Genomic DNA, 12,632 nt, shown 5'->3' on the forward strand with positions numbered 1-12,632 from the left:
TCTGACTCAGCTCCTTTAGCTGAGTGCCAGTGACAAATTAATTCAGCAACAGCTTCTTCAGTGCCTATTGAATTTCACTTTGTACCAGGGCTTTGAGTATAGGAATGGATCTTGTTTTCATGGTTCTCTAAGTTCCCTCTCTTCACCTTAGCACACAGGTGTAAATTTGTCTAAAATGTAAATTTTTCTTATATATAACAGGGCACCCCTGTCCAGACTGCTTCCCAGGGTAGTGGTGTGGATCAAATGAGAATATGTGTGAAAGCAAATTATAAATGGTAAAGAAGTGCCATAAAGGTTAGCAAGCCATAGAAATTTTCTTTAGTGTAAAAAAATTTTTTAAGTACCTTAGAACTTTAAATGGCTTCCCTGGTGGCTCAGTTGGTAAAGAATCTGTCTGCAGTGCGGCAGACCCAGGTTCAGTCCCTGGGTGGGGAAGATCCCCCTGGAGAAGGAAATGACAATCCACTCTAGTATTCTTGCCTGGAGAACTCCATGGACAGAGGAGCCTGGTGGGCTCCAGTCCATGGGGCCACAAAGAGTCAGACACGACCGAGTGACCAGTGCTAGAACTTTAAATAAGTAGCACATTAACCTGAGTTACCTATGGTTTTGCTCTTAAATATACATGAACATTTTACTCGTGGACCAATGATATGGTTGAAGATTTTGTCTTGGTTATTCTCTAAGATAATAAGATAGTGATTTTATATGATTAATTTTCTAAAGTTTTCAACAACAAAAAAAAACCCTTTTTTTAACTGAATGATTGGAATCACCAAAGGAAGGCTGAGTGTATGACGGGTAAAACTGTATTTTTGGTTCCTGATGACTTGCCTTTGCTTGATTCCAGCTGCAGCATATCGTGAGTGATGAGATCTGTGTACAAGTGACTGACCTGTACCTGGCAGAAAACAATAATGGGGCCACAGGAGGCCAGCTGAACACACAGACTTCAAGGAGCCTCCTGGAGTCAACATATCAGCGGAAAGCTGAGCAGCTCATGTCAGATGAAAATTGCTTTAAGGTGAGAGTTACTCATTTAGTCAGGGAACATGCTGATGACAGTGTAAACTGTTGGGACTCTACCCTGCAGAAGTCAGAGCCGTACCAGGGTGCTTCGACCCAGTGTCTCCACTCCGAGAATGCCTTGGAGTTCCTTTGAACTCATTAGAAGAAATATAAAAAAAAATGGAAAAGTAAAGTCTCGTAGGCAGTCTGTTTCTTGCCTTTAAAAAAAAAATCAGTTCTTATATATGATTTTCATTTTCTCTGAACTTTTTTTTTATGTATTAAATGCTTTGTGAATATTGTTTAAAAATGTAATCCATAGTCATTGTAGAAAAGATAGGAAATGTAGAGAAAAGAAAAACTAGTTGTCTACAGTTTTCCCCAGAAATAATTGTTGATGGCATTTCTAAACTTTTCTGTGTTTGTATATATTTTGAAAGATTATACTGGGCAAAGCATTCTGTGTAACTTATTTTGCTCAGTTAGCAACACCTCTGGGTCTTGAGCATCTTTTTATGACTGTTCAGTATTTTATAGAAAATTATGCCTGTCTATTTGGACATTTAGGTTGCTTCCAGTTTTCCACAATTATAATAGCTAATTAGAAAAGCAAATAGCTGGAAACTGGGAACAATCTAGATGTCCAACCCTTAATGGGAATGGTTAATGGCAGCCTATTGTGTGACTGCTAGATGGCATATTTTGCAGCTCTTTAAAAGTTAATTATATGTTAATAAAAATAATGAAGCAAATAAAAGGACACAAAATGATGTGTGTTACTATTGCAGCTGTGTAATATGTATAGTTGAACAAAGCCTGTATGTATTAATGTAAGGACAGGTTTAGGTGGCCCAGAGTATGGTTTGTAGTTGGCCAAGCAGAGAGAGCTAAGCCAAACAAAAGTTTAACCTCAGTGAGCATGTCCTGTGTACTTTAATGATCTGACCCTCAAACTGTTTGCTTAGCTGTGTGTGCTTCTACTTTCAACCTACTGTAGGCTTAATTTAGAATCAAAGACCTGGAAACGCGTTTTCTAGTTCAGTCACAGTTTGTGATGCTCTACTACCTGAGGACTTTCCCACTACAGAGGAGAGTTCCTAAGCTTTTCATAGTTTTAAATCTATACATGTTTATCTTGAGTTTAATGTGTGCTTATTTCATGGTGACAGAATTACCACCCCCACCTACAGTGAGTTAATAGATTGTGTGGTGAGGGCCTATGAAGGAATGGCTAGGCTCACCTTGTAGATAACACGTTTGTCAGAATAGCAGAGGGGACAGAAGGTTTGGTAACCAGGAGTAGTGGGTCATCACAGTGACCTTTTTCTTTAAAATGTTTTACATAGAGAATGAAAGTCCATAGTATAAGCATTAAGCTAAGCATAAGTAGCCCCTCAAATCCCCTACCCAGTCCCACCTCCAGCCTCCTCTCCCTTCATTTTTTTCTAGGCATATTCTCTAGTGCTTTTTAAAAATTAGGCATGTTTAACTCTCCGCATAACCACTCAAAGCCTTTTCTATGCACTTACATACACATATGTGTTTATGTAGAAATAAATTTTTGAATTAAACTATGTCCTTTACATCTTGCTTTTTTCCACTTAATATGTCTTAGAATTTGCTCTATTTTGGTTTATATAGACATAGCTCGTGTTTTTTAGCTGCTGTGTCATACTTAATACTATGAATGTACCATAGTTTTTTGTGGTTTGTTTGTTTTTTTAGGGTATTAGCTCCCTTACCATGGCTCAAACTTGAGCCCCCAACAGTGAAAGCACAGAGTCCTAACCACTGGACCACCAGGGAATTTCCTGTGCCATAGTGTGTGTTTGTTTTTTTTTTAAATACCATTCCCCTATGGGTGAACTTTTTAAGCTATTTCTGTTTTTACTATCTCAAATAGTGCTTCATTGAACAGCATTTACAATTTTTATTCTTGTGTGCATGTGGTAGTGTTAAGGGTAGAGACATAGAAATGAAATTACTGGGTTAAAAGGGTCAGGTATGCATATTTTAGGGCTTCCTAGGTGGTGCAGTGGTAAGTGAAGTGAAAATCCCTCAGTTGCGTCCGACTCTTTGGACTATACAGTTCATAGAATTCTCTAGGCCAGAATACTAGGCTACCGGAGTGGGTAGCCTATCCCTTGTCCAGGGAATCTTCCCAACTCAGGAATCAAACCAGGGTTTCATGCATTGCAGGCGGATTCTTTCCCAACTGAGCTCTCAGGGAAGCCTGGTGCAGTGGTGAAGAATCCGCCCAACAGTGCAGAAGCTGCAGGAGACAGGTTTAGTTCCTGGGTTGGGAAGATTCCCTGGAGGAAGAAATGGCAACCGATTCCAGTATTCTTTGCTGAAAAATTCCATGGACAGAAGAGCCTGGTGGGCTTCACTCTACTGGGTCGCAAAGAGTCAGACACAACTGAGCATGCACGCCCATGCATGTTTTAAAATTTAAACTTTCTCATTTCTCTCCCAAATTGACAGGGTATACCAGTATGTACTTTGATAAGAGCATTTATTTCTCCATAACACTTAGTATTATCAAGCTCATTTTTGACAATTAGATGATTAGAAAAATATATTTCCCTGTTTCCTACTGTCACCCATTTTTCCTCTTCTGTGTATTGCGTACTCGCATTCACATCCTTCAGTGTTTCTGGGGGAGCAGGATTGTAGTTCTTTTTATGTACTTTTTCAAATATTTTTGTTATGATTTATTTGTTTGATTTTCTTTGTTACGGTTTCTCTGAAATTGGTTGGTCTTCCCCATTGTCATGTTTCTCAGGGCCCAGCTAAGTGTCACTTCAGTGAAGTGGAATCTTTCTCAATTCACTGAGCAGGGAATAGCATATTGCTCATGTTTCTAGAATAGTACCTTTGTAGTTATTTTGTTGTAATGTAAATATAGCTGTTTGTATGTATTCCTTTTCCTTTACTGAATTAAGCTCCTCCAGGCAAGAAACTGGGGCTTCCCGGTGGCTCAGCTGGTAAAGCACCAACCTGCCAATGCAGGGGGTGTAAGAGACGCACATTTGATCCCTGGGTTGGAAAGATCCCCTGGAGGAGGGCATGGGAACCCACTCCAATAGTCTTTCCTGGAGAATTCCACGGACAGAGGAGCCTGGTGGGCTGCAGTCCATGGGGTCGCAAGAGTCAGCACAATTGACTGCACATGCGCACATGCATGCACACACAAGCAAGAAACCATGCTCTCTTCTGAGTGTACCCCTGACAGATAAATGACAAACTTTCAGTGGCTTGACTGTGTTAGCTGAATGAAGCAAGAGAGGTATGTAGAGAAAGGAGAGGAGGGTTGTGTCCAAATGGCAGAGGATCTTCATAGCCATAGTAAGGACGAGGTGTGACTTTTGCTGTGGTTGGTGAGCAGTGAGGCATTTTTAAGGACTAAATAGCCCACTGGATTGGAGCTTTCAGGAAGATCAGTTTAGTAGCACTGAGTAAGGAGAAGGGGAGGAATCGAGGCATAATTCCGACTGGAGGCAGTTACCAAATTGGGGTGATGGATGTGGGCAGTCTAATAATACAGCTAGTCAAGGCGTGGGGTGGTTGCAGAGGTCAGAGTGGGGGTGAGCACATGGTAAAAGACCTAGCGAGGTACGTGTCAGATGGGTGAGGAGCCTCGGGTGACAGCGACGTCAGCTTTAGGCGTGCAGAGGACGCTCTGCTCAGTATTGCTTTGAAGGGTGGCTTCCTTACAGCCATAGGACAGATCTTAACACTCTAGGTCATTCATCCTGAGTCCAGGAGGTTTTAGCAAACTCCTCGGAACAGGTGTTTTCAAATCTAGTTTGAAAGTAACTATGTTTGTGTTTATATGTGTGTATGTTATGTTCTTGTCATTTTTAAAAATTTCTTAGCTAATAGGAGTTTTTAAAGGCTGCTCTAGAAGAACTGTGAACCAGAACTGGTTTCTGGTTCTGTTTGTTTATTGACTAGCTGTGTGGCCTTGAGAAATCAGAACTCTGAATTTTAGGTTTTTCCCTATGTAAAATGGAGAATGTTGAAATAAATGATTCTCAAGCTTTCTTTAATCTCTGATCTTTACCATGTAATTCTGATAGTGATCTTTTTTACGTTTTTAATTTTTTTTCATTTATTAGTTGGGAGGCTAATTTCTTTACAATTAATTTTAATTTTTTTGAATTATGAAAGTATGATAACACATTTATAGTAAGCTTGGAAAATACAGAACAAGGTTACATATAGTGCCACTATATATTATAATTATTTTTTAAGTAGATAAGTTCAGTGTCAAACTCTCAAAAATTAATAGAATGAGTATACAGAGAAGTAGAAGGATATAGTAAACCTGAAAAGCACTGTGAACCAATTCAACATAATTAAAATTTATACAGTTTTCACGTAGTAGGATACACACTCTATTCAAGTTCCCACAGACTGTAATCTTGGAGACACTGAAGTATATCCAGGGACATAAAACAAAGTGCAAAGCTTTGATGGTTTAAAGGTAGTGAAAGCAGAGAGTCTGTTCTCTTATCACTGTGGAGTTAGGTAAGAGATCAATCTGATAGTGACTTATCTGCAGCAATTCCTCAGGATAAGGGCATTGAGAGTCCTGGGATTCCCATCAGGAAGCTCTGTGTGCCATCACCACTTGATACTTCTTTTGTGCAAAACATGACTTGGTTTTGCCCCATCAGTGTATTGCTTTTAAATATGAATTTTTCAAAAAATCACACAAATAATATTAACAAAACTCAGAATTTCAAATATCATTGGTTTCATTGCAACAGATCACTTCTTAATGTTGATGGTTTGTGTTCCTTACCCCATGGTATGTGTGATTTCTTGGGTAGTCTTTATTGTGGTGAAAATGTGACTGCTGCTCTCTAATGTTTTCCACTTCAGTTTGGTATGGGAAGTTTCTTTAAAAAAAAAAATACAAAAAAGCACTGTAGACTTGTTTACATCTTTGCATTAAGTCCCATAAGTGAGATTATCAAGTGAAATGGCATTGACATTTTATGGTTCTGACTTTTGAGCACTCTTTCTGATATTGATTACTGTTTTAGCTAATTCAAGAAGTATGAAACATGAAATGTCAGCAAGAAGCTCTTACATTTCATTTTGCTGGTAGCAAGATGAACAACCTTTGCCTTTTAATCACCTCTTAAGCTTTTGAGTATCTTTCTCATCTCTTCAACTGGAGCAAAATTTTTTTTTTACAACTCTGTTGCATCCCCCCACCTCTCAACCCTTGAGAATCTAATTACAGCTTTGGAGATGGTCTTTGGTTTACACTCAGGTTTCTTATTTGCAGCTTATGTTCATTCAGAGCCAAGGCCAGGTTCAGCTGACCATTGAGCTTCTGGACACAGAAGAGGAGAACTCGGATGACCCTGTAGAAGCAGAGGTATGGATGAACATACTGCAGAAACTGTGCTGAGAGTGTGTTGTGCTGAGTCTGCGTAGGAACTGTCTACTAGAAGCCCAGCCAGCGTTAGCCTGTTTAAGGGTCAAGACCTGATGCTTAAAGTATAGGTCATGTCAGCCATGTCTTCAACTGCCTAGTGGAGACTGCCTAGTGGTAGGTATTTAGAGTTAATGGCAGTCTCATCTAGCGTTCAGTAAAGCCCTCTCCTCAGAGGAAATCTCATGGTTGGCAGCTTTGTTTTTCTCCTAAAGCATAAGAAACAACAATGAGGTGCCATCTGCCCAGTATCATCTTGATTCTTTGTGTCATGTTTACTTTCTTTTGGGATAGATGGAGCCAGGAGTTCAACCCCACAGAGTAGATAGAGAGTGAGTTGGTTATCACAGCTGGGTCTAGCAGATAATATTAATGAGAGAGGCAAGCATCGTGTATGACATTGATGGCATATGGAGGGGAGGAGACTGTTGTTTTATGGGAATATGGTTGCCGAATATTTAATTTTTAAAAAGAGGTTCCAGAAATTCAGATTTTGATGTGAAAGGTACTGACTTTCAGACATTTGCCACTATACATTTTGTTCTTTAACAGAACCCTCTGTGGGGAAATAAAACTTTTCAGTGAGCTACCATTTATGACTTCTGATAACTCTGAAGTATCTCAGAGAAGCTTTAAGTTTTGCATTCTCACAGCTTTTTTTAAGCTGTGTTTCAGTACCACTTAACAAGCATGTCATTATGAAAGAGAATTTTTTTATCTTGAAATTTAAGTGTTTCAGACATTTCAGTCAGAATTTGCTAACCCATCTGTTGAGGTTGGAGTTCAGTTTTTGGTTCCTTCCCCACACCCATGTTGTGTTTACAATTCTAGCGCTGGTCAGACTACGTGGAGCGATACATGAATTCTGATACTACCTCTCCTGAGCTTCGTGAGCACCTGGCACGGAAGCCAGTTTTTCTCCCACGGTGAGTGAACCGTGTCCTGTGGCGGCAACAGGACACTTCTGCGTGTCCGGGAACAAGGGGTTAGCTCACTTTCAGGGTCGTGGTTTTCATTTTATCTATGGTTCTATTTACCGAAGACAGTAATTTGAGGTTTGTGTGGCTTTTGCACCATGCTCTTACCTGGAGCGTATGCCCAAGCATCAGGGAGGTGAGAATTTTAGGAATCAGTAATAACTTCCCTTTAGAATGTGTGTCAGAGTCTCCAGGGTTTGATGATTCACTGGGAGGACTCACAGGATGCAGTCATACCCACAGTGATGATTTACTATAATGAAAGGATACACAGCTAAATCAGCAAAGTCAGAAGGTCCCTGTGACAAAAATCAGAGGAAGGCAGGCGCAAGCTTCTAGAGAGTCTGTGGCTTCCATTGGAGTCACAAGGACACTCTTAATTCCTCCAGCAGCAAATTACAATATGTTTGAAATGCTGCCTGTCAGAGAAGCTTGCTGGAGACTTGGTGCTGTGAGTTTTTTTTTTATTGGTTGCTAGTCCTGTGGGTACCCTCTGCCTAACTTGTACCAAAATTCTTGACTTCCAGAAGGAAAGCAGGTTTTCAGCTTTCCATTTACTTTGTAAAAGTGAGGCACTCTTAGCATTTAGAGAATGGTGGAAACTTTCCCACGATCCACAGTCCCAGAACCCACCCAGGGGACAACCTTGTAAGCAAGGTTTTCAAAGGATGGCAGTCTTAGGCTGGCTGTGTTACTCTTAGCAGAATTTTTGAAATTTCCTCCCTGTATGTGGGGAAATTGTGTATGTTGGACGACCTCTATCTGAAGATGAAAAGAAAGTTTCAGAAGTAGAAAACAGGTTTTGCTATAGTTGAGCAGCTTTCTTCCCTTTCCAAAGTTTGGGAATTGAAATCTCATGTCTTACATTCCCAGAAAGGTATTATCATAGTGTGATTAGACTCTTTCCTGATTGGAACATGGAAAGAGGTGTGAACAGAAGGACGCTGCCAGCTTCTTCTACTCATTGAGTCATTTAGCAGACTTCAAGCAGCTGCTCTGTGCCAGGCCCCTTTCTCAACAAAACAGATTTAGTCTCCATGCTTATGAAACAGTACGAATAAACATAAGATTGTATATTTCTCACCAGATTGGCAAAATTCTTAAAAGATTTGTAAACTGTATTTTAGCAGGTGTGGGAACGAGGGGAGCGACCTTCACATACTTTAAGGGGAAATATTGATACAATCATTCTGAGGTCAGAGCAATTAAAATGCAGAATACTTTACCCTGGACCTTTGGTTTTTAATAATTTGCCTTACAGCTATTATTACAGCTGGGGTTATTTTTCAGTCTTTTTCTTTGAAACCCTTAAATTCTTAAGAGATTGAATACCCCCCAAAGCTCTTAGTTATGTGAATTATATATAGTAATATTTATAACATTTAGAAATTAAAACTGCAAAATATTTATGAATTCATTAAAAAAAACACTAGATGCATTCCATGTTATTATCATAAATAGTGTTTTAATGAAACACTACTTCAAATTAGTGAAAAGAGTGGCATTGCTCTACATTTTTGTGAATCTGTTTCATGTCTGGCTTAGTATAACAACTGGATTCTCATAGCTGCTCCTATTTTCAGTCTGTTTGTTGCACTGTTTTGTTTGGTTGTACTATGTGAAGAAAATCTGGCTAGAAAAGGAAGTATTTTCATATCCTTTCAGATAATTGTAGATATTTGATATGACAACAAAACTCTCCAAGTAGTAGTTTCTTAAAGGTTAGTTATAGTATCAACGAGCTTATCAAAATCCATTGGCTTATCTTGTACTTTGAATTTTTTCTTGCATGGTTTTATAACTTCATATAGTCAGTTATTTGGAAAATGTGAATTCACCGAGGTATGCAGACCTACCAAATGTTGACATGTTTTCTTTTTACAATATTCCCACCCCTACCTCCATACCACCCCTGAAAAAAGCCACATTTATTAATATTGCCGTTGACTTCATCAGTCACATCTTTAAGTAGTGGGAAGTTGTCACTTGTCATGCTGGCCAGTACCAATTTATCAAAATTCGTAATTTTACTTGAAATCTTAAATTTTATCTTTAACAACAAATACATTCAGTTGTTTTTCCTTGAGGTACTAGGCTCTGTTGTTCATTTTTGAGAATATATCTGCTAAACATCCCAGACTGGCTAGTCAGCTATTCTTTCGGGTAAAAAGTGTGAACATTTGCAGTTCAAGTGGTGCTCAAGTGCTTTCCTTCATGAGTCCATTGTACTTTAGCACACAGAGGTGCTTTATATGTAGTTCCATTTCATCACCCAGCATATTAAAAAGATGTGAAATAAGGGGCTTTAATGTCATACGAAATGTTACTGCTTCACAAGGACATTCTTAAGTCAGACCAGCTTTCCTTTTTGTTTAACTGCTGGTGTGTGGCCAGAGAAGAGTACAAGGATACCTGAGGAGGTTGGTGCCACTATCAGCTTTTTTTTAAATCACCATTATTTTTATACCACTAATGCTAATGTTAGTACTTTGTGTTTTGTTTTGTTTTTTTTTTTAGAAAGAAAGACAATGTTTTAGTATTATGAAAATAGTTTTGATCTCACAACTTCCTCAAAAAGGTCCTGGACCCTCTGACAGTCCTTGGACCAAAGAACTGCTGTCCTATGGAAATGTACATGAGCAAAGATATTCACTGAAGCAGTTTTTAATAGCAAAGTATAGGAAACAATAGAATTGTCAAGCTGACAACCTTTCTCTGCTTGTTGTTGAGGGGATTAAGCTCTAAATACCTGCCAAGGCATCCACTGATGTGAATTATCTTTTTTCATATGTAGAATGGCACTGATTATGTACCGTCTTTGAGAGAACTGAAAAAATAGACATTTGAATAATTTTTTGAGCTCTGTGGTTCAGGTGAAGAGCCCTGATTGATTCCTGTTAAGGAAATGTTAAATTAAGACATATTTTTCTGTAGCAGTTAAAAGAGAATGACACAAATCTATGTTTAATGAAATGAAAAAAAAAAAAAAAATCTTTATGGCATTAAGTGAAAAATTGAGAGAGACCTAGAAGATTTTAAGCCAAAACTGCGAACAGCGGGACTTCCTTGGTGGTCCAGTGGTTAAGAATCCGCCTGCCAATGCAGGGAACAGTAGTTCGATCCCTGGTCCAGGAAGATCCCACATGCCAAGGGGCAGCTAAGCCCATGTGCCACCAATACTGAGCCCATGCTCCACAACAAAAGAAGCCCCCACAATGAGAAGCCGGCGCACCACAACTAGAGAGCAGCCCCCACTGGCTGCAACTAGAGAAAGCCGACGTGGAGTAACGAAGACCTAGCACAGCCAAAAATAAATATATTTTAAAAAACCCAAACTGCCAACAGTGGCCACCCCTGCCAGGGCAAGTGGGATTTTCAGAATTGGGGGTAGTTGGCAGTTTCTGCTTTTTATTCCATGTATCTCTGCAGTTGAAAAAAGTTTTTTTAACAATGAAACCATTGAACATTTTTTTAGATGTATGTAGTTGTGATCAGCTTCACGAAGGTGTATAATAAGGAAAAATTGGGGGGCAGTCATAGGAATCTGCATCTGGAGGAACTCTTACGCTGCAGGGCTTTGCTGCTTTGTAGGAATCTGCGGCGGATCCGGAAGTGTCAGCGTGGTCGAGAGCAGCAGGAAAAGGAAGGGAAGGAAGGAAACAGCAAGAAGACCATGGAGAATGCAGACAGCCTGGATAAACTGGAGTGTAGATTCAAGCTGAATTCCTACAAGATGGTATATGTGATCAAGTCAGAGGACTACATGTATCGGAGGACCGCCTTGCTGCGGGCTCATCAGGTGAGAACCAGTATTTGGAATTTTTCCACACGTCTCCCTCCTTAGCCAATACCGGGATGCTGTAACAAAGTACCACAGATTGTGTAACTTAACATCAAAAACTTACTATCTTAACACTTGTAGAGGCTGGAAGTCCAAAGTTGAAGTGTTGGCAGAGTTGCTTCAAAACTTCTGAGGACTGTGAGGGAAAATCTCTTGCCTTTCCTAGCCTCTGATGGTTTTCCAGCAATCACCGGCATTGCGGGGCTTGCATATTTCTGCCTTCGTTTTTACATGGTATTCTCCCTAAGTGCACGTCTGTCCAAATTTCCCCCTTTTTAAAGAACGCCAGCCATACTGGATTATGGGTCCACCCTCCGACAGTATGAGCTCATCTTAACTAATTGTGTCTGCAACAACCTTATTTCCAAATAAGGTCATATTCTGAGGAGTGGAAGTTAGGATTTCCACTTGTGAATTTGTTGGGGGACAACTTAGTAACAGCTGGTGACACCTTCTAGTGAAGCTACTCCCAGCATTCACATTTCCGAGAGTATTGCTTGTGTGAATCCTGTCTGTGTTCACATGCGAAAGTCCTAGTGCAGTTATGTACCAGGTATTGTGCCAGGCCCCGAGACTACAGCCACGAGATAGAGCATGTAAGGTAGTGTGATGATGTGCATTTCCAAGGAAAGAATCGAGGTGAGGTGATCAAGGGTGACTGGTACACAGGGCCCTGCTTTTGTTGGGAAGACCTCTCTAAGGAGGTGACCCTGAGGCCTGTACAATGACGAGGATCCAGCCTGGTGCAGAGTTGGGTTAGTACTTTTTAGGCAAAGGAAACAAGCAAGTGCAAGGCTGGGAGGGAGGAAAGGACTTCACGTGTTCGAAAAACTAACATCAGTTGTGGGGGACTTGCTTAGTGATCCAGTAGTTAAGGCTCCACACTTCCAATGCAGGAGGTGCAAGTTTGGTCTCTGGTCAGGGAACTAGAATCCCAAATGCCACATGGCAGGGCCTTTAAAAAATAAATATCATTGTGTTTTAAGCCATAGGGAAAGTGGGATGCATGAAGTTGGAAGGGTGGGCAGAGGCCACATTACTTATTCTCACAGGCTATGGTTTGGATATTGAGATACATTGAGACTTTGTTGACCAAGATGTAGACTGATGGGAGTGAGCGAGCGCACCAAGTTGGACGGGCAGAGACCACTCAAAAGACTGCTCTAATACATATGAGATGATAACTGCCCAGACTACTACAAGATAAACCCTTGTAGAGTGGTTTTAATTAGACTGGAGGGGCTTCCCTGGTGGTCGAGTGGTTAAGACCCTGGAGCTTCCAATGCAAGAAGCCTGGGTTTGATCCCTGGTCAGGGAGCTAGGATCCCATATGCCATGCTGAGTGTCAAAA

At 40.3% G+C, this 12,632-nt stretch overlaps 1 protein-coding gene across 3 annotated transcripts in view; it reads left to right on the top strand.

The window, feature by feature from the left end:
- Nucleotides 1-12,632, top strand: part of SIN3A (SIN3 transcription regulator family member A) — a 71,952-nt gene that overhangs the window by 55,887 nt on the left and 3,433 nt on the right. For all 3 annotated transcript variants that reach the window (XM_065906794.1, XM_065906796.1, XM_065906795.1), the window contains exons 17-20: nucleotides 854-1,027; nucleotides 6,314-6,406; nucleotides 7,295-7,389; nucleotides 11,032-11,239. In XM_065906794.1, coding sequence (XP_065762866.1) covers nucleotides 854-1,027; nucleotides 6,314-6,406; nucleotides 7,295-7,389; nucleotides 11,032-11,239 — 570 coding nt within the window. The remainder of the gene's footprint in view (nucleotides 1-853; nucleotides 1,028-6,313; nucleotides 6,407-7,294; nucleotides 7,390-11,031; nucleotides 11,240-12,632) is intronic.

Source organism: Muntiacus reevesi, chromosome 15 (genome assembly GCF_963930625.1).
Source record: "Muntiacus reevesi chromosome 15, mMunRee1.1, whole genome shotgun sequence".
In the NCBI taxonomy this organism is placed as follows: domain Eukaryota; kingdom Metazoa; phylum Chordata; class Mammalia; order Artiodactyla; family Cervidae; genus Muntiacus; species Muntiacus reevesi.